Consider the following 22,205-nt stretch of genomic DNA (forward strand, 5'->3'; position numbering starts at 1 on the left):
ACAGATACATTCAATGTGCACAATAAATCAAGCGTTCATTATTTTATGTACTCCGCAGTCTCTGCATTGTAAAATAACGATCTCGCATATACATCCATCATAAATATTTAAAAACTCATGTTTGGATGCAATAATTTACACAACCATAAATTAAATTTGATTGCGAATCACTCATAAATCTAGATTGTATAAAATTGAGTTTATTTTAGACGGTCGTATTCGTGTATTAAAGATGCGTTTACGTGGAACGAGGAGTAGTTGCGAAACCGAACTTTATATATCAGAATAATAATAATATTTAGGATGTCCCCCCCAGCCGTAAATGTCTTTATGCCTTTCTCTCATAGTTATTTCCAGATTGGAAGGGTTAATAGCACGCGGAGATGTTGACTCGTATAAATTATTTCCGAAATATTTTATTAGAATATTATTTTACTTGAATTTTTCGAAAATTCCATCTTATAGATTTTAGAAAAATTTTTGATTAAAATTTTCATAAAACAAGATATACACAATTTTCGATTTTTATGTCAAACTGTCATAAACTCTTTTTTTCCCCTCAAAAGCTACAGGAGTACAATCCACCTGGGGAATTTTCTTTTTTATCGAAGGGTGACATTAACGTATATCTGAGAGGCGCGTAACGAACGATCCCATCGAAACTTTTCCCCATCCCTCGGCGACTTTGCCGGGCTACAGGAATCTCGAAAGGCCTCGGGTGAGTGATCGTCGCTTCGGGACTTTTCTCAGGCGTATAAGCCGAAGATATTCGATGCGTCTTTATGACAAATATGAAATCCGGGAAAGGCCGTCAATCTCGCGAAACTTTCTGCGACTCGAAATATCGCCGTGAAATTGATGACATCGGTGAAAAAAAAAAAATCGCAGGCACTTTGACGAGAAAGCGGAACGATGAAGAAAGTTCGCGGTAAACGAAATTGCGAAAAAGCACGCGCAATAACGGCATGCAAAATGATTAAAATGACATCAAGTATGAAACAGAGACAAATCCGACGGCGAATTTATACACGAAGTATCGACAATATTTTTTTATATTTGACGGAGGATGCAACGCGCATCTTCGCTAAATAAACAGCAATAATATACTGATAACTTTCCCTAATGTACACGGTTAATTAAGCACTCGGTTATTAATTATCGGCAGATAGCTCAGAAATTGAATATGCATACGCAGCGCGAATTTAACAGCAGAAAGCACATGCATTACAACATTTGCAATTCAATTATTCCCGACACATTCGTCGTCAATTAAATCTGCGTACTTGAGATGCGCATGATATGGCATACGATCGTAGTGTGTAATAATGTGCCGTCGTTCTAACGCCTGTTCAATTCAATTCAATTCGGATTTGACATTTGCATGCGTTCGCATATGGTGTAATGCGTCAGTTAATGTCAATCTTTAGGGAATTGCATTTTTTCTTTCAATGTTGTAACTGGCGTATTATATCTTGTAAATAGATAATACATCGTTAACTATAGAAAACTATAGAAAAATATCGAGACACTGCGTGCTCTTCTTTTTATAAATACATAATGTAAATCATAAATATATTCGGATACCTTAAATCATCGATTTTCAACAATTGATATTTTTTTAGAAAAAATATGAAATTTATATATATTTTTCATTGTACACACATGTCGATAGGAATATATAACATCGATAGGAATATATAAAGGAAAAATATCAAAATGTACAAAATGTGGGTCTCTGAGATATCGATAACTCTATTTCTCGACAATTAAGTGATGCACTTTATTAGAGTTAATAAGATCTACGTAATTAATTAATTCATCAAAAGTTCATATTTTATGCATCAGTTGCTAATTTATATGCTACATCAAGAGTTCTTTGAAGTTTGAAAGTTTTTTACTATAATTTTCTTTGAGGAAAAATAAATTAAATATAAATATAAATAATTACTTATATGTATATTAGGAATCGGAGTTTTTTTTTGGTAACATTACATTATTCTATATATTTGTAAATTTCTAATCTGTTTCAGCGATCATATACCGGTTTTAGAAACTAATTTTTTAAAACTGTCTGAGAAGGGGCAGTGTCTCTAGTGAATATCTAAAGTTACATTATATTTTGATTTGGAACTTCCAACTAAAAAAGTTAAGTCCAAAAAACAAAATTGTATACCTATGTCTTCTTTTTTTTTAAATACCTCTACTATATTAATTAAAAGCTTTCAGCTGTCGATATCATCGGTCGAGCGCTTACAAGTGCGGTCGCCAATAAAACAAACGATAATACAAGAGTATCTCAATGAGAACAAGTACATGCATATTATGCGTAATGTAATTAGAGGGTGAAGCTTACCAGCTTGACGGTGTTGCCGGCCCGTTTGAGCGCATCTACGGCGGCCGCATGCGGTACGTCGACGACGGACACGTCGTTCACCTGCAGTATCGTGTCGTTGACACGTAGGCGGCCATCCGCGGATGCGGCACCGCCCGGTATGAGCTTAGTGATGTAAATAGCAGTGTCGTTGCCGTAATGCGGATTGTCGGTGCCGCCGGCGATACTGAAACCTAGGCCCGCTCCTCCCCGCTCCAAAACGATCTCCTCGTACTCCCAGTCGTCATCGCCATTCACCTGAAAGCACAAACGCGCGCGCATAACATTATTTTTATGTCCTTCGTGTCTTTAGGAAGAGTATAAGTTTTATGAAGTCATATTATGTGTAAAAAAAATTTTATTTTCTAACGAAGTTAAAATTGTAGCAAAGAATTATCGAGTGTCATCGGAGTGATTGCCACAGTAATCAAAGAGAGTGTCTTATTAAATCTTAATCTCAGAAAGAAAGAAGTATTTTCTTCTCTGACGAGGGTCTAGACTCCACGGCAGAGTCTACGTCAAGCAGAGAGGTGGAGGGCATCCACAATCCTAATTGCATGGGGAACTTAAGCCCTACGCCAGGGAGAGGTTAAGCGGTTAATTGATTTTGAGCCTCACATGAGAGAGTAGATTAGGTTGTGCACCGTCTCGATCGATGGCGGTCGGTTACGCGGAGACAAAGCAGATCGTTTAAGCCCTCAACATCAGTTGACGCGCGTTATAGATCAAAACACTATTCCATTTATATTCGAACCAAGCAATGTACATTGTTTGGATTGCGCATTGTATGCGAGTGCTAAAGAGTACGTGCTAAAGTGATAAAGAGTACGTTTGCAGTATATACTCTCTTCGAAGAAAATTGGAATAATTTTTCAATAGTCTGTTTAACTGACGAAACGAATTCAAGCGAAACATCTCGCGAGATTGATATCTTTTAATTATTCATTGATTAATTTCGCGTAAATTTTATCTCGTTACAAGTCGATGATTATAAATTGATGCACGTGCAAAATTCTGAGAAGCATGGCGTTTGGCTGGCTACGAAACTCGTTACTGGTCGAGCGTTCTAAAAGACCTCATCGTCTAATTAACTTTAGGCAACGTCGACGCGAAACATTATATTAATATTCCGTAACGATGGGATAAAAAAAAATCGGTCGCGCGAATCAGTATCGACAACTTTCTTGCTTTTAAATTGCGCGTCAAAGTACATCAAAGTAAGCCAAAGTCAATTAAAGAACAAAATAAAAAAAAAGAAAAAGAAGAAAAAAAAGCATTCGGAAAAATTCTCCATATATATTCATTCTTTATATACACGAGAGTGTATTGCAAAAAATTTTAATAATTGTGTAAAATAAATAAAAGCTTAACGCGAAATATTATATACAGACGCGAGCACAAAAGACGAATTTAATTAAATCAGTCGAGGAAAGCGGTGGAAAACTTGTATACGATTAACACGATTCCCGGAGGATTATACACCTAATGAAGTAACACGGATTTCCTGCAGGAGAGCAAACAGTAAAGGCCCTTCACGTGCGCGATCGCGCAATATAATTATCCGCAATCCACCAGAACGTGCAAAACCATTTTAATCGGATCGGAAGCCAAGTAAGCCATAGGATAATATGCTAGGCGAACACGTTCTCGCACTACAATCTATTGCACATCTCTAAATGCGTCAGTGTGTTGCGATACGTTTACATTCGATACAATCGAGCGGTACCATTCAATGAAATGTCTTTGGATTATATAGATTACAATAGATTCAAATTTATACCTAGAACGTTAGAAGATATTGTCATTGTTGATATATTATTGATATCAACATCTATCTCTAATTGATATATTTGAAGTATCTTATTTATTTCTTGTGTATATCCGGCGTACAAATTGCGTATAATTAAAAAATCGAACAAATTAATTAATTTCTTGATATCAACAATAAACATACATAGGATTTATATGCTCGTCGTGAAAGGGAGATTTTTTTTATCATGAAAATCGTGAAACAATCCTGAGAAACGAGAGATGCAGCAATCGATTCTTCCTAAAACCATCGACATCAAAGGGTAATACTCGACAGCGTATGCACGTTGGATTCTTTGTACATCTCGCCGAATGTGCTACCGTGCAGGGGGTTAAAGGCCTCGCAGAGAACGCACGAAACCGATCATCATCGCAATTATGCGTCTAGCCGCGTACGTGCCATTCCGATCGTGTCAGTTGTTAGCGCAAACAGGTCCGATACGGAAGGCGAAAGGATCCGCGATGCGGCGGAATTCTCTATATCGCTCTCTCACGCACGCGCATATCGGAATGCATCCAGAGATGCATTCCGATGCGCCTGCACCGGCCGATGCGTGCAGATTTGACGCACGCAATGCGATAGCTCGATGCATATTACGGAAATTAATCACCCCGGAATTATGCTATTCTGTAAAGCTCCCCTATTCTTCCTTCCCCACCCTCCTATATACCTGGATGGATCTGCAACAACGTCACCGAGGCCGATCGTGGATGTGCGAGAGCGCGGCCCGTCAACGTCGCGCCGCGGCAATTATGTCCGCGCGAGAATTAGCCGGCGATTAACGACGCGATTATGCAGCCGCGCTAATTAATTGTGCGACGAAGGGGAGGCCCGCGCGATTCCGCACGCGCTCTACCGCAGCGTCAGTTTATCCGATTTGTTTGACGGCTGGTTACTGGCGGCGATAAATTGGTCTGCGCTCCTATTTGCGGCGGCACAGATCGACCTGCATCCGTCGAACCACGATTTGGAAGAAATGCGCTTCGAAATATATTATTGGCTGGGATTTCTTCTCGGTATAAAAAAATTATATACTTTTTTGTAAACTAAAATTTGTTCGCCAAATGCATCGAATGTTCGACCAAGTGCATCGTAATCTGGAACCGCTAATTACCATTTTCTGAATCCGATTGACCATGGTGACAATCATCATCCGATCAACCATCAAGTGGATATTCTCGACGCCATCCTAGCACTCGCGTGAAAATTAATAACATCAATGTATTTGCGTACTTCCGCTCCGTCAGATCCGGTTATACGCGCGGCGATGAGTGGCGCTTCGACTCGAACAATTTCAATACATAGCAAGCAGGTGTTGCTTCGCTAAGGTTTGACAGGTAGGATTTATTGCAGGCGACGAACAGATTTATACGTTTTATGTAATGCGTCGCCGACCGTCGTCGCGCTTATTCATTATGACACGATTTTTGCCTCTCTCACCGCGGAGAATACGGAATTGCATAAATCCACGTCGCGTTTTATTCGACGTGCGTATATTATCGAATGACGACAATCAACGACAAAGACCTTTTTATCGTGAATAAACTCGAATTTTTTGTTTAGCGCTATTCCCCCCCTCGGATATCTGCTACGTGATGGAAACATTCGTATTTTTTTACGACTTGACAATCGATTCCGGAATTGAAAAGATGATAATTACGTTCGCGATGAAAAACCCCGATTTAATCATTGTTAAATCATTGTTCCACAAAAACAGAGACACCGGAACGACACGAACGCACTTGCAACAATTTTCGCGATTCTCAGAGAGTTGTCGCGTCACCGAGCGAGCATTCGAGTTTTTCGCGGACTGTGGGAATGATACGGCCGCAAGAGAAAAGGCGAAACCACCGCGACTACCGTCGCGCAGCGACGCACGACGGCCAAGAAGAAGTAACGTTATCCGACTCTCGGTTCTCCGGAGCGTTACTTGCTCCGCTTGCGTACTGTCGCCGCCAGTCATCGCTATTATAATATCGGGCGGGGCGCGTGCGTTTACCGTCAGCTATTTCCGACACGCTGTAAAAATAAACCGCGGCACGCGTCCTGATCGCGTGGTGCGGCGCGGCATGACATAGCACGGCGCGGCATAGCATGGCACGGTGTGGCGTGGCTGCCAAAATTAATCCGGCCAATCGGGAGCAAAATGTAGCAGAATTTGATCGATGGATCGTTCATCGCGCGCGTCGTCGTATATTGATCGCTCGCACTAATTTTACGTTCATTGCGCGTCTCCGTAATTAAAATGGGCCACATCGCGCGAAATCTCGAAGAAAAATCGCGAAAATTTACTTACGAAATTCTGGTCGCGAAAATAAATCTCGCCGCACGAACGTGCCCGCGCATTTTCTGTCACTTTTATACGTGAAATGTTATTTTTAACCCTCGCCGATGACGCGATCGCGCGAAGGGCCACGTACACACGTGGGTCTCGGAAACTTGGCTCGGTATTACATCGGAGGAGACATCGTCCGTGTTTCGAATTAACGTTCCGCCGTGTCAGAATCGGCTATATTCGTCGGTCTTTGTCGATACGCGCGTGCCGGTTAAAGATAGACGCGTTTCGTGGCAAATAGAGCGAATTTTAGGCTACACCGACCTTGAAGATAATCGTCTGCGCCGTCCATTGTCTATCTTGTTCAACGAGAGTTTTTCAAGTAGAGGAAACCAAAGCTTCCTCTACGTCTTTAAACAAAGTTTGAGGATTTAAAACATTTATTCGTCAAGATCGAAAATTCTATCTTCATAATTTTATTTCATCACGAGAGAGTGAGACTTGATAAAAGCAAGCATCTATCTTATTGTTAGAGAAATACATCTAGCTTAGAGAATGCTGCGATAAAATCAAGCGCGACAAGATCGGAATGATATTGTGAGTTTTAATTTCCGGAAAGTTATACGCGGAATGTCGGCGGTCAAACCGATAATTCAATGTGCAACCGCGGATTTAACAGCGAATGAAATTACTGTCGTCGGTTGAATCAACAACTTTCCTTTCTCGCCTCTTCCCGTCATTCAAGTAGATGACAGATTTTCCGAGATGCAAGCAGAACTGTTATAGAAGGTGAAAGAGAGGGTTTGTTGGATTACGAGATAGCTGACGTACGAAGGTCCATTACTGCGTCAGGAATTTACGCTTCGTAGAGAGTGAGAGAGGAAAAAAATAGAAAAAAAATAGAAAAATTTTAATTATGAAAGACAGAATAGAATTAGAGAGAGAGAGAGGAGGGTGGAGGAAGAAGAGAGGCAAAGAAAGGCAAAGATTTCTCGATAATAACTTTGATTTATAGAAAGAATTTTCAAACTAGTGCGGTGTATTTTAAAATACTATATTTCTTTCAGTTATTTCGCTATCGTGTTGATTTTAGTTTTACTTATCAGTTTTAATAAGCTTAACGCGATTTTAATTGCAAATTTTATGTAAAATTTGTTATTTTTAATTAATGTTACGTTTATTATATTTATGTAAATTATAACATAAATTTATATAAGTTATTGTACAAGATTTTTCATTAATAAATCAGTTGTAACGAAAGCAGCGCGAGTGTAACACAGGAAGAGACTTGTGCAATCCTTTGAATTTAATACTTCCTCCTTTTTTCTGGTAGAAACGTCTGCGGCGAGTACTATACCTGCGTACAATAGCTATACGCCAAGGTAACGTAAGTAATGTGCGTGGCTAAAAGGCGAGAACCAGGGCATGTTAAGAGGAATTACCGCCGGAGGTAATCCGAGCCTTGCGAGAGTCGGTGTGGTGCGTCGTCGTTTTGTCCGGAAAATCGCGACAAAAAGCAACGCCCTTTCACCCGGCTCTTGAATTGCGAAAACGCGGATGCGGAGTTTTTCAAGAAAAGGTAACGTCAAAAGCGAGAAATTATGTCGCACGGATCGATTGTACAAACTATGCAATTTGTCATAGCTCTCAAAAAACTCTACATCGTGCTGAAAATATATTAACATTTTACGTGTAATATATTACGGTACGTTCCATCATGTTTCGCGATTATTTCATTTTATTTAAGCCATAAGATATTTAACGCTAAAGCGATCGCGCGAACTTTCGCTGTATCTCGAGTAATCCATCAGCGTGTATAATATATATTCAAGATATATTCGCGAATAATCCAAATCTGGCGACAGCGAAACAGCCAATCTACGTAAGTGGACCAACTCGCAACAGCGTCGGCCAGCCGGTTAAATTCTCGCGAGTGACTACTTAAAGGTTGTCGCCGAATGAAAGTTCGACGAGCTCTCTGCCACGAATTAAACGACGCCGCGGCCCAAGGTGAGAGCTACGAATGCGGCAACTCGAAACTATACGCTCGCCGTAGCGTACATTAGGAAAATTGGAGCTCCTCCAACCAGCCTGGCATCAGATCGACGCTGAGGTTTATACATATATGTAGCCTGTTTCTCGCGCGACTCGTTCGAAAACTTATGTCGCCGCGACTGGCGCGAAACCATGGCGACTAATTGCCACTCTGTCGGCAAGAAAAAGCGACGCCTCGATTGTCTCGTGTGTGAGTATATATATGTACGTACAGAGCGTCGCGATGTCTGTCCAGGCCGGCGATTATTTCGTCCAATTACGGACCGAGTCAGACCGAGAAGTGTCGTTCGGAGAAGTGTCGTTCTCTACGTTCACGCTCTACGGTTATACGGTGGTGGAATTTTTGGAGCCGAGGCATCCGGATGCACGACGGGTCTCACTCTTTCGCGCAATCTCCGGTTTAATTTCGCAAAAAAATTATACGGGCTTTTCGCGAAACTGGGCTGGCTGCCGGGAAAAGTCGTAAGTTGAAAATGCGCGGAAAAAAGCCAGGTCACTCGACATGTAATTAACGCTACTCAAAGCTTACGATTTTTTTTAAATTTAATAACAAATTTAATAACAATTACTTCACTTATTCTCTCTAGTTATATGTACGTGGATTATATTACGTTTTATGTTCACCGTGTAAAAAGCTATGCGAATTAAACATTTCTGAATGACGTATTATAGAACCATCAGCGACTTTCGACACGATGTTAAACAATGAATATAAAAGTATGATGAAAAATTATCTGCAAAAAATACTTATGAAGGTAAACAATTGTGCGAGAAGAGCCAAGTGATAGAAATTCACACGAAACTCTGTCACTCGAGGGAACAAAGTGCGGCGATTTTGCGATCCGTGGAGTGGCGCAATACAAATGTACACTCGACTTTATGAAACACGTTGCCGCGGATTAACAGATTCGCGAGATCACGTTTTCTGGAAACGGTCGCGGCAAAAAAAAAAAAAAAAAAAACGACAGTTAAACTCCTCAATCTAGCGTGTGCTTTCACCGCCGACGGATTTTAATTTCGTTTAATCGCGGTCGCTTAGTTTGCTTTTCGCATACTCGTTCGTGGCTTTCCTCGCGCACAGTAATCGCATGGAAATTTGCATGTCCGACGAACTCCTTGCGATCGTGACTTCGCATATTCTAGTACGTTCAATTTTTCAATGTTTCCCTTAAACTCGAGCTTGAAGTTCAATAGCAAGTAAAGTTATGCCTTCACATTCTCCGCAATAAATATTTTCATTCCGACAACTATATAATATACGATCTAAATAAATAATATATGTATGGTAAATATTATAAATATAAATATAAATACTGTAGATAAATGTTATGATAGATGTTACAGGGTTTCCGCAAAAATAATAATAACAATTAGACGTATTTCAAACGTCGTAATTCAATTTTTCCTTAATAAGCAAATGGAAGAATTAATTGAAAAATTAGCCTACACAATGAGTTCGTTGGCTCTATTGAGGTTCCTATTTAAATGCAAACCAAAACACAATATTTGAATTAATATTCTCGATGCCTCTCCTTCTTTTCTCTTATTTTGAGTTATCAAAAAACCTGCTTCAATATTCTTTCTCCGTCTTTTAAGTTTAATTTAAAAACTGTCCTCACACAGTCGTGTTTCTTAATTTATCTATGAATAAATTAGTTTCGTTACGATCTAATCTTGATTTACGTTCTGTCCGGGAAAATTTCGTGTTTAAATTTATTTTAATCAAAGTGAGTCAATATTCAGCTGCCACTTTATCAGCTGCCTCACACACAGTTTCAGTTTTTCATCCTGTGATTAAAGAAAATAGATAGCAGACGAATAAGTAATGTCGACCGCACGAAAATATGGAATATTTTCAAAAGTTGAAATTGTTGCAATAGAAGAAGAAACTGTTGTTAAATCAGATTACATTTTTCAGAACAATAATTTGCGCATAAAATTATAAGTATTCGTAATTTGATAAACGGATGTAACCTGATATTTTCCTATCGAATATTTCGGAATATTAAAGCATTACGTAAACCAGCATTTCTTCAGCATTTTTTAAATGTACCATTAAAAACCGAGAGTTAATTACCTGTGTATCAAGTTCGCTACATCGACGAATTATTTCTATTCGGTGAGAGCAACATCGCGATGCGATAGTGAATTCACATTTAAACATGCCGCGGCATTTTGACTCTCTGCAGGTGCGGGTTTAATTCATGAAGCTCGTACACTCCGGGATTTAACGACGATCCACCGCCCTTCCCCCGTACTCGAATTCGATGTTACTCCGGGCGTAAACTCGCGATACCCGAAACGCGCATAAAACACGGACAGTATATGAATGCGGGATCTACGAACGCGTGTGCATTTATGCTGATATCTCTACGTGAACGATCATGTGTCTTGGAAATGTGAACGCTTTGACGGCTGCCAGCTATATAACATCGGAAAAATATAAAGTTGCGTCTTTCCACGCGTTGGTCCATATATCAAATAAATTTATGACTTAATAAGAAAAATTGTTAGATCGAGAAGTGACAATAAATTTTTGATAATAAAATTCCTTAAAAATACGTATAAATTTTTGTTTGAGAATTGGCTTCATAAACATTACATCGAGATATGAGGTAAGAGACTTACATAAATATAAAAACAACAAGATAAACGACGTAATCGACCGAAGAGAGTGCGCGCCAAAATAATCTATTTATTCTCCCGAAATTGATCTCGTACAAATTTATCGGCTGACATTAAAAGTCACGGCGCGCGAAATTAATTTCATAAACCGCTTAGAGTGTGATTAATGAGCTCGTATTAACGATCCAATCTTTGCGAGCGGCGGGTGCGCAAAGTTTTCCCGGGCATATAGGAAAATTCGTGCGGCTGCAACGTACATTGCAGTTGAGAGTTAATTGATCGTTTCAACACATACTTAACGCGTAAAGAGCAACAGTCGGCAGAAATTCGCGATTAAAATTTTCTCGCGCAAGTATCTCTTCTCTAAAGGAGCGCGATCTGATTTATTTGGCATGTAAATGGACTATGTGATACTTTTAAATGCAATTTTTTTTCGACATCCAACGCACACACAATTGTTTAATTTAATTCTCTCTTACAAAGTATCCCTAAATTTTCAACGTAATCCTGGCTAATTTATTCGGTCGATTTAATCGCGACCCGCTGCGACGAGATTGCGACGGGGGACTCAATGCTCTTGTGCGTTTTTCTCGACGGAGAAATCTAGAGAACGATATATACGTTCGCCGTTTTTCCTGGCGCCTCTCTGCCGGGTCTGAAAAATATGCAGCGAAAGTGGAGAAGATCGGACGAGCGGCAACGCGTTAAGCTTTCTTTACACACGAAGAAACAGGCCGCGATAATGATATAAATATTCATTAACGGTGCTTCCGCCTGGGAAAATCCCGTGGGCGAACGCTGGAGAAACAAACATATAAACAAATTGTAATCTTTTTATCGATATCCCGGAGACGGTCTCTTATGTAAAATAAATGGAACTGCAAATAGTATAATGCATTACCGCGATACCTATACAGGGTACTTTATTGAATCGGCATGTTATTTAAAGTTATATAATTTTTACATTATTTTAATATTATTATGTCTCTCTCCGCATTTCTGAAAAATTTTTTAATAATATATCGATCATCTAAAAAGACGTAGCGCGTGCCAAGATATACGACGTATAAAAAGAAGCAAGTGTTCCTGTATACAAGAAAGCATATCGAGAAATTTCCTGGTAAAATTAAATTCGCTCCAAAGCCAACGATGCAAATCATTCTCCGTGCGTTAATCTTACATAAAATGCTCCAAAAGCTTTGGTATTTATATAATATTAAGATCAAAGGTAACAAAATTTTAGATTAAGTATTAAAAAATTGTCGAGATATAATATTGAAAATTGCTCTAAATAATAGTTTACTATTTTACGAAAAATCGACTTTATTATTAAAATATATATTGCTAAACTCATACTTTATATAATTTTGAACTATATTTTTATATTTATATTAATATTAATTTTTTCAGCTAAAGACCATAAATTTTTAGAAACTGATTTTTTTACACATATTTGTATTAATAATCTCATAGACACGTACGTACATAAATTAAAAAAAGGCGAGAAATAATCGAATAATTCTTTTGTATTCTTACATATATAGATATATACACATGTATATCGCCTATCAAGCATCTACTTATAAATTTTAAAGGGCGCGTAAAAAGTGTTACGACCGTCTAAACGAGAAATTCCGACCGTCTTTCAAAACGAAATAAAAATTATTGCCGCCGCATAAACCTCGAAGATGTTTCTGCGGGAACATAAAGGAACACGACTGACACTTACGACGAACCGTTCACAATCGCGGTAATTTTAATTCATTGTGTATCGTAAAACAGGAAAATTTTGTAGAATAAAACTACGACAGAACTTTCCCCTTTAAGGAATCGCACACGACGAAAAACACTACGCGTTAAATAAAAGTGACAAATGGCATTGTTGTAAAGCAAAATTGCAAATGTAAGATGTCAACACAAACGTGCTTCAAGTAACTCGCGCAAATTAGCTCTGAATATTTGCATGTCTGATTACTGTTTTGAATATAATTCTGAATCAAAACTTTTTCATCTTAAAGTCTTATAGTATAAAAATGATATCGCATAATTGCATAATAAATTATTATGCATATTTATACAGTTCCTGAAGAGGTGATTAATGCTTCAAAAGAAATATCACAACGTAATCATTTTTCTATATATAAATTCTCTATTCAGTCTTACTTGCAACGTAATAGTGTAATTTTTTCAATATTAATAATATATGTAAATTCGATCAAAGCATAAGACGACACTGACAACGAATAAATTTTTCTTTCACAAACGAAAAAGAAGAAAGAGAGAGAGAGAGAGAGAGAGAGAGAGAGAGATCGGAAGTGCTTAATACAAAGCACGAAAAGCCGTAAATTTATTCCAATCCTGTATTTCGTATCAGCAAGCTAAAGGCTCCGAGTTTGCAAGCGAATCGGAAGCGAAGAAGCCACCCTTATCCTAGTCACGTCCGGCTGCTTTTCTTTTCCCATTCTTTTCTGGCTTCCAGCAATACCTAGTGTTTTTCCACGACGCGAAAGGGATTGTCAAATGTTGCTTTCTCTCGTAAAAATCTATTCTTCCGAACAGGACGTCTTTATCGGATTACGCGGGGAAATCGAGTGATTCCAGCGCGATAATAGTGCCGAGTTACAGCGAAGCCACGAATATCTCATATGGAACGACATGTTGCTCGAATTTGCCATGTAAAGTGGAGTTTAGCACGTATGATCTCAGAATCGCGCGATCGTTTTCTGTCTCTACACGAGATTGCCCGATTCGTTTCGAAGTGCAAAATACGAACGTCTCTATTCTTTCTTATCGCACGATTTGTCCGACGAATAATCGAACCCATTGTTTCTCGCGCGTATATATAACATCGACGATAGTAGTATGCAGACGATAATACTATGCAGATTTCTCTCGTTATGATTTTAGCTCTCTCGATTTGTATAACTTACGATTCGATCGAACGAATTATACAAATCCACCATATTCCTTTTATTATTACTTCGCATTTGGGGATTCAATTTTTGCTTCTTAGGTTCGCGATAAGCGTCGCAAACGTTCTCAGTAGTTCAAGTGACAAAAATTTGTGCGTGTCACACAAATTCGGATTAGCTGACATTCTTTATGCTGATGTAGATTCTGCTCTCTAAGAATAAAGGATCTTTTATCGGCGCAGAAACGCGCCAGATTGAACTGCAGTTTTCATGATGATAACCGAAGCTCTACGCGAATTTCCAATTATTTCCTCCCTGATAATTTCTAATTACCGTCGCAAAGAAAGAGAACCGTCGCGCGAACATTGCAACTCCAAGTTTAGTAACGCCAAACTTCAAACCGCGTCGCATAGTTGCATACAAGCTCGAAGATCTCGTGGTATAGGGTAACGGAGCGGACAATTTCTTGGGGAACACTTTGACGAGTTAATCTGCGGAATGCCCAAGAACGTCCTCGTGGCGCAATAAACTCCCGTTACGAGAATTTATCGAGATGCGGAGAGTATGAATCCCTTCTCTTCGCGCACGCTACCCTCATGCTTTCAAGAATTTCCGCGAGGATTAAGACACTTTAGAGCATCGTTACCTCTAGATAGTCTAACAAAGATGTTCCTGTAAAGGCTGACGCGTCCAAATTTGATTATCGTATAAAGTTTAATTATATCATTTCTCTCTCTCTCTTTCTCTTACTCTCTATCTTTCAATCTATATGAGATCGGAAAAAGAAGAACAAACTGTTAAATCAATTATATCAATGAATTATATACTAATTCCGTTTTCATCTTTTTGCTCAGTGACATTTGATCTTTGAGTCCATAACAAAATTCACACACATAATCTATATAATATTGATCGCATAAAAAATATTAAAAAACAATATTCACAACACATGTTCAGAGTAATTAAATTTAAAAAAATGAAACCGTTTAAAAATATAAAACCTTTTAATATTTTTAAGCCTTTTAAAAATATTGTAAAATTAAAACGCTTGAAAAAGATTAAAACAATTTCAGAGTAATTGTACTGTATCGATGTAGTGAGATATTAAATTGGAAACAAACGTAAATCGAGAACCCAAAATACCAATCTCCATTTGTTCAAGAATAAGTAACAAAGCGTTTATTCCATCGTTGGAATTATTATTTTCATACCTCGTGGGGTTGAAATGTCGCTATAACCGTCGAGACTCGCGGATCAAGCAGGAATAATAGTTTCTGATGAGCAAGAGACAAACTAAGCAATTCCGAGAGGTCCTCTCTCCATAACTCTCCAGTTTAGTTTTGACTAGTAATTCTGGCGCGCACAGAGAGAGAGTTACAGTATCGTGTTTCACGGTTTACGTAAATCGAATGTAAGATCCATCGAAGCGATCGATCGGGATGCATCTTCCGATTCACAAACGCCGGCGAATTCCATTCTACTACGGCACGTACCATTTACTGGTTTCCGGAAAGTTTACGACTTTATTCTGCGCCTGCCATCCCGAAATCCATGCAAATGCACGACGATGCCTCCCTTCCTATTTCTACCCCTCTTCTACCACCGCGATGCCGCTTTGTGTCAGCGAGACATCGGCAGCGTCATTACGGTGAATGGATTTGCGTTAAGATGCCCTGCGTCGGCTGTTTGGTTGTGTGTGTACGTGTATGTGTGGTAAACAGATTCACCCCGTAATAAAGATTGATTATATGTATATCCAAAATTTACGAGACATAAGTGTTTGAGATAAGTCGAATCTAAATAATTTGCCTTATTTAATTTGCCTTATTCAAGTGTTGGATTTATTATTGTAATATGCCTGAATAAATATTATTGTACCGCCGCGTATTATTTTACATATAATCGAGATTTATTATAAGAAAAAAAAACCTTGATTTGGAGAAATGTTGGTTCAAATTTGTGGTTTGAATAAAAAACTGGAATTATACCCCTATTTTAATGGATTAGAAAGTTATAAATAGATCATGAACACGTATAAAATTATGACATCATTGATAAAATAATAAGATTGCGTTAAAACACGTGTATTTGCGTACAATTTTAATAGTATTCAAACTGAAATAATAATAGTAGAAATAACATTTAGAGTTTGTCTCGATTTCACGTCGATTCGTCGAGATACAGCAGTTTCTTACGTTAGATCGCGAAGCCAAGCAAAATAAAGAGCCCCGAGAGTTTACTTTTCGTTCAAATTACTCGGTGGGGCTTTACGCGCGCGCCGAGCAAGTTTCGCAAAGATAAACTTACGGAAATTGTCCGGTAGTTTTAAAAAGTCAGGACAAACCAGAGCTGTCAGGGACAACGAAGTCGACCTAAATACACTTCTGAGGTTTTAAATTTTATCGCGGCACCCGGTGATCTCTCCGTCGCGTTTTCGCTTCCCTAATCTTAACTTACCGCTAAATACAGAGTTCTCGTAAAGGGCGTGAATCATGAATAATTAATTTTGTTCTGCCACCGCAAACACGCTATTGAAATAATGACTCGTTATGTTGTTGTATCGTCATTATAAAAACGACAGTTTAAATTAAATTCTGTAAAATTCCTAATATATCATTCTTAAATTATAATCGACGTAACTTGTATAAATTAGTGATGTGTATTATTATATATACATATTTCGGACAGAACCATATCTAGATAATTAGTTTATCGTATGTTTATTTTCCCAAGGGAAAGTCGGTCCCGCTTGTAGGAGAACCTCTCCTGGTCTTTATCTGCTCAGTAATTCCAATGCAGATGAGCTGGAATATATTATGATAATATTCTCCAATTTTCAGATGCGGGCAAACCGTCTCTGGTAGGAACCAACATCCGAACGCGTTTCCTGCTTCATCAATTCATAAACTCAGAGGCGCTATATTGATCGCGGAAAGGGCGGGAGAAACGAACGTTTTATAAAAGTGGATTATCCACATTCGCCGAAGCATTAATTATTTTCGCGCGGTGAAGATATTCTTTGAGGCTGATTAATATTTACGACGCGACGTCTTGAGGCTCTCGTGTAATATATCTGTAATAAGATTCATTTTACGCTACGTCCTAAATATTGAATATATTGTCATTCTTTATAATAAACTTTTAACAATTATATTTTAATTTAGAAATTAATTACTCACAAATATTACTACGAATATTCTGTCCTAATACATTTTTAACTGCAAAATTCTTTATTAAGGAATATCATCTGTGCGCTCACATTTATCATTTGCGATTAGAACACAGAAACATGGTGATTTTTCGTCGACGTTCGATCGAATCGATCGCGTTCCCGGTGCAAATCTGCGTTTGCAGTTTGCTTGGATGTAACGGGGGCCGCTCGAGCGATTATAGAATTTGCGAGTTAAAGTTTGTGCACCTGTGGAGAACACACGTATCTGCATGTGCCAGCCCACAGGGACACAGCTGCGGGTGTCCTAATTCCGGGGCAAACATTTCCGATCGAACGCACTAGGGACATACGTTTTCGCTTAATCAGTTATTTTGATATTTACTGACACGATCGAGGGAAAATCCGAACAAAAAATGTTTCCTCTCCGTACAAGGACGTAAAATGTTCAATGCTAATTTTTATGCGGTGTCTCTTCTTGTCTCTTTTCTATACTATCCGTTACATCTTTGTATATTGAAGCGTTTGCGATCGGGGGTTTTAATAATGATAATGAAAAAATTAGGATAATAAAAATTTAATCTAGAAAAAAAGAATATGCCATAATATAAAATAACGAGAGAGGTAGTTATTACCACGTACAAACCTAATGATACTTTTCGCATTAATAGAACCACGCGCTCTGCAATTTATTTCAGTATTTCCCGCGCATACAATAAACGCTATATACACATTTATATAAATACGAGTCCCTCGTGTACGGAATGGCATTCCAACGGAAAAATGTAATTATTCCTAATATCTATGCGTGCCACCATTAATATAAATTCCACGCCTTGTGCGAACCGCAACAGAGAAGAAATAAAGATTAATGATTGCCAGCACGTAATATACCCTGGCGTATCGGAAAAATTATTAAGAGCTAAAGGAACACGTTGCGTTTGTATTCCATTAATTTAATCATGTCTTTTTTTAAATGCGAAATCGAATATAAAGAGAGTAAGCAAAAAAAATTTCTTTATCCAAAAGAATAAAAAACTAAAAAAAACTAAAACGACAATATTTAGAAAAATGGCATATTAAAATTACAATATAATTGTTAGATTTCTGGATTAAAGAGATTTTTTGTTTTAAATTCATATTTAAAAAATGCAGATTGTGTGTTGATTACGTATAAAAACTACGAGAAGTTTATGTAAAGTTCATAAGTATATAGTTTATTTTTTTTAAATATGAATCTGGAAAGATAGTTTTAAAATACGTGTTTTTTCAATTTAAAATCAATTTTTAGATGCTTAAGTATTAATAAACAGAGATAACCTAACGATTGAAAAGCGAACTAATAAAGAATTAACATAGAACTAAGTTATTAGACGTGTGAAACTGACACGAAGCGAAGGGCAACACCGGTGGTGATCTCCTCGGAACGGAAGGACCAGTCATGATACGTCACTAACGACTAATGTCGGCAATTTGCGTCGACGTCAGGGGACGCACCAGAGAGAGCGAAGCATGCACGTCATTCGACGTGATTTATATGACGTGTCCCGTTATAATACCGGCAGCCTATAATACAACGCTATAGGACCGGAAGCGCTGCAAGTGCCAGGAGGAGTTGCACCACGTGGTAATCAACGTGCGCTACTGGCCGATGATCCCTAATCACTAATGAATTGTGTCAGGAGGAAATACCTCCTCCGTATCGATTATTCCGACAAATACGGTAGAATATATAATATGATTTAATTATAAAATATAATAAAGGATGCTTCGTGATAATAAAAATTATCGTAGATAGAAAAAGAAAGAGAGAAAGCTTAAAATTTTAAATGTATTATAATTTAAAATTTAAAAAATTATAAAAAATGCCTATAAAATTGAAAAAAAAAGAATGACTTATCTCAATATTATTGTCCAAAATAAGATAAAAATTGCACAATTTGAAGAAATTACCCTACAGAACTGAACCCTGTAACTCCATAAAATATATATTTTACGTACTGCTAATATTTTAGTGTTGTTTTAGTTAAGTGAAGATTTAATCAAGGCAAACATAATAAGCTTATGAACGTAATGACGCAATATTGAGATGAGAAAGCATGGCGTATTGAAGGGAGGTGAAATGAAGATCCTGATGGGATTTCGACGGCTCGGGATAATACGAAATAGGGTGTTTTCCCACGGGAACGTGTTTGTGCAGTTCAAGTCTCGAATTTTAGATGGCGATCGAAGCCCTGACTTTGCCTCGCGGAAAATGGATCTCAGAATGATTCATGCGGATAAACCCGGAATATTAGAATTCTCATTATCAGGAACGAAATTATGTTACCATTCGCGAATAATAAGTATCCTCCTACTGGATATTCTATCGAGGAGGAATTTTAAAGTTGTTAAAAGCAATCAATATAATTTAATATATATTTAATCGCGAATTTTTCAAACAAGCGTACAATATTGAACATATACGAGCATCATTTATACAACTATATCATATATATAAATAACGTTTTCAACAACAGCTTATCGTCATTCATGTTCGATCTAACTAGAGACATTTATCGTTCTATTTACGGTGCTCACACACATAAAAAACAGATTTTTTTCTCTCGGGAACATCTATATCTACACCTACGTTCAACGTACAGTGCTAATCCAAAAGAAATGAATACCGGGGAACCGATGCCCGCCGCGTATTGATGGACGCCCGTGGAATCTGCCGAGCCATGCGGGGAATTCGTTTTACGCCATGAATCTCTCTATTCACGGGACAGTCATTTTGGCGCGAGATTTTTCCGCGCGGCGAGGGAAGGCAAACAGCTCTCCGGGAATCCACGACGGAAATATGATTCCCGCGCAGACGCGACATCCGTAAAAAACGACTTGGCTTCATTTCGTCGGATCATGCGGCACCCCATTCGCCTGATTTATTGCCAAGGCCAAGGGGAGGAACGGCGCGGTGAGATCGCGGCGACAGGAAGAAGGGAGCCTCAAAGACAGTGAGGGGAAGAGAGGAGGGCGGAAAGGTGTGATGAGACAAGAAGCGGGAAACGAAGCGGCGAACAAAAAGGGGGAGTAGTAGGATAATCGACGGCAGACGGCGACTTCCGGAAGATTACACGAGCCGGAGGCTGCAGTTTACTTCATTTGGCAAGCTCGATATTCATCGGCCGACTCCCGCCATCCTCCCCTTCGCCGACGACCGTCGACGAATGAAATACGCCCTTGCCTGAATTTCAAACGGCGCTGCAAATCGAATCAGGCTCGCTATGAATCTTTCGACGAGGCCGAAGAGGAGAAGAGGGTAGAAGAGAATGAAACTGGTGAAGTTTTGAGGAGACGATGGGTGTGTTTGCACATTCGAGAGACAAGGGTGATTTAAAAGGCTGGCGACCGACGGGGACTAATCAACTCCGTTGAATGAATAATGTCTCGAAATATAGGAGGCATTTGGGATAACGAAGGTTCGTACTGCGCCTCGTTTAAAAACTATCTGGATGTTTAAAATGAGATTATGTTTCAATAGAAATTTGTAAATGACAGGTGTAACGATATGTGCGTACATGAACATGATCGTTAAAATCCGTAATATGTATGTAACTTTCTTGATGTTTAACGCCAGCTTTAATTCATCCAATAATGAACCGATCAAAATATCGACACATGCATGGATTTCCATCTAATTAACATAATACAATAATTAAATGCAACACGATAGTTAATTAGCCCGATGCACGAATTTACGACATTTTAATGATATATATTGCACTGCGCATGTGCATACATATCGAAAGGAAATTATTTGTATGTAAATATATATGTATATGTAAAGATAGTATGTATTGCTGCACGACTAGGTGGAATTTAACTTTCATGTTGGGGGATAATTGTTTTAAGCTTTTCTATCGGAATTTAGAGTCCATGTTGAACGGCGAACTCGAAATATCGTGCAAATTAACATCACTGTCATTGTAATCCGTATTGAAATTGTATGCTGTGCCTAGTTTTATCATATTTCTCTTCGCCCGTAACACATCAAAAATCAAATAAAATTCTCGCTCTCTCTCTCTCTCTCTCTCTCTCTCTCTCTCTCTCTCTCTCTCTCTCTTTGTTTCTCTCTCAAATGCAATTCAAAAATTATATTAATTAAAATTATCAAAATAGAAAAGGAAAATTATTTCTATTAGAAATTTATAAAAAATAAAAAATTAAATGAGCTTGTATACAGAAAAACAAACATTAATTTTTGAGAAGATATGTAGATAAACGATAAACATAAATCGAGAAATTAGATATAGTTCGCGTGTTACGAAATTATTACATATATTTTATTTTCAAAATTTTTGAATTTTTTAGCAAAGTAATTAATAAATAATTTAATAATGTAAATTTGATATTCTTATATTTACATTATAAAAGATTAATACTTAATTACCTATTAATTAATAAAAACATATTAAGTCTGATGAGACTTTTATATCCTATCTTATCTCGAAACGACCTGTTAGCCTTTCAACATTCGAAAAAATTAATAAATAATTTTCTACACATTTAGTGCACATTTGCACATATTTGCCATTTTTGAATTTTCAAAAATCAATTAAGAGATAGAAGTTTTACAAATTTTACACAAGATGTTTACGAACGTTACTTAGATTATTATTTAGAATTAGACGAATTAGATGAATTAAAGTTTTGATAAACTTTCTCGAGAAGCGATTGGATTAGTTTCGTGGCAAATTAGACGTGACCACTTCGAAGAAACGGAAGCGAACGAGAAGCGTATAGAAGGAAGCCGCGCGCACGAGGGGAGATGACACAATTTCCTGCATACATTACGGATCGATTTTCGAAAGGTTCCGTGACTCGAACACTTCCGGATCTGCCGCCTACACCGATAGGGATTCGTATCCGCTTAAAAGATCCGCGGATAATAATCACCGAAGTTAACTAATCAAACAGTGATTAAGGAATGACATGTCGGGAACGAA

General features: G+C 38.0%; 1 protein-coding gene across 12 annotated transcripts in view; it reads right to left on the reverse strand.

The window, feature by feature from the left end:
* The window catches only part of Dlg1 (MAGUK family member discs large 1), a 250,297-nt gene that overhangs the window by 66,582 nt on the left and 161,510 nt on the right, over positions 1 to 22,205 (reverse strand). For all 12 annotated transcript variants that reach the window (XM_083037711.1, XM_083037713.1, XM_083037710.1 and 9 more), the window contains one exon: positions 2,354 to 2,629. In XM_083037711.1, coding sequence (XP_082893837.1) covers positions 2,354 to 2,629 — 276 coding nt within the window. The remainder of the gene's footprint in view (positions 1 to 2,353; positions 2,630 to 22,205) is intronic.

Source organism: Prenolepis imparis, unplaced genomic scaffold (assembly GCF_030444845.1).
Source record: "Prenolepis imparis isolate NDT839.2.m4 unplaced genomic scaffold, iyPreImpa1.0 SCAF_5, whole genome shotgun sequence".
Taxonomy (NCBI): Eukaryota; Metazoa; Arthropoda; class Insecta; order Hymenoptera; family Formicidae; genus Prenolepis; species Prenolepis imparis.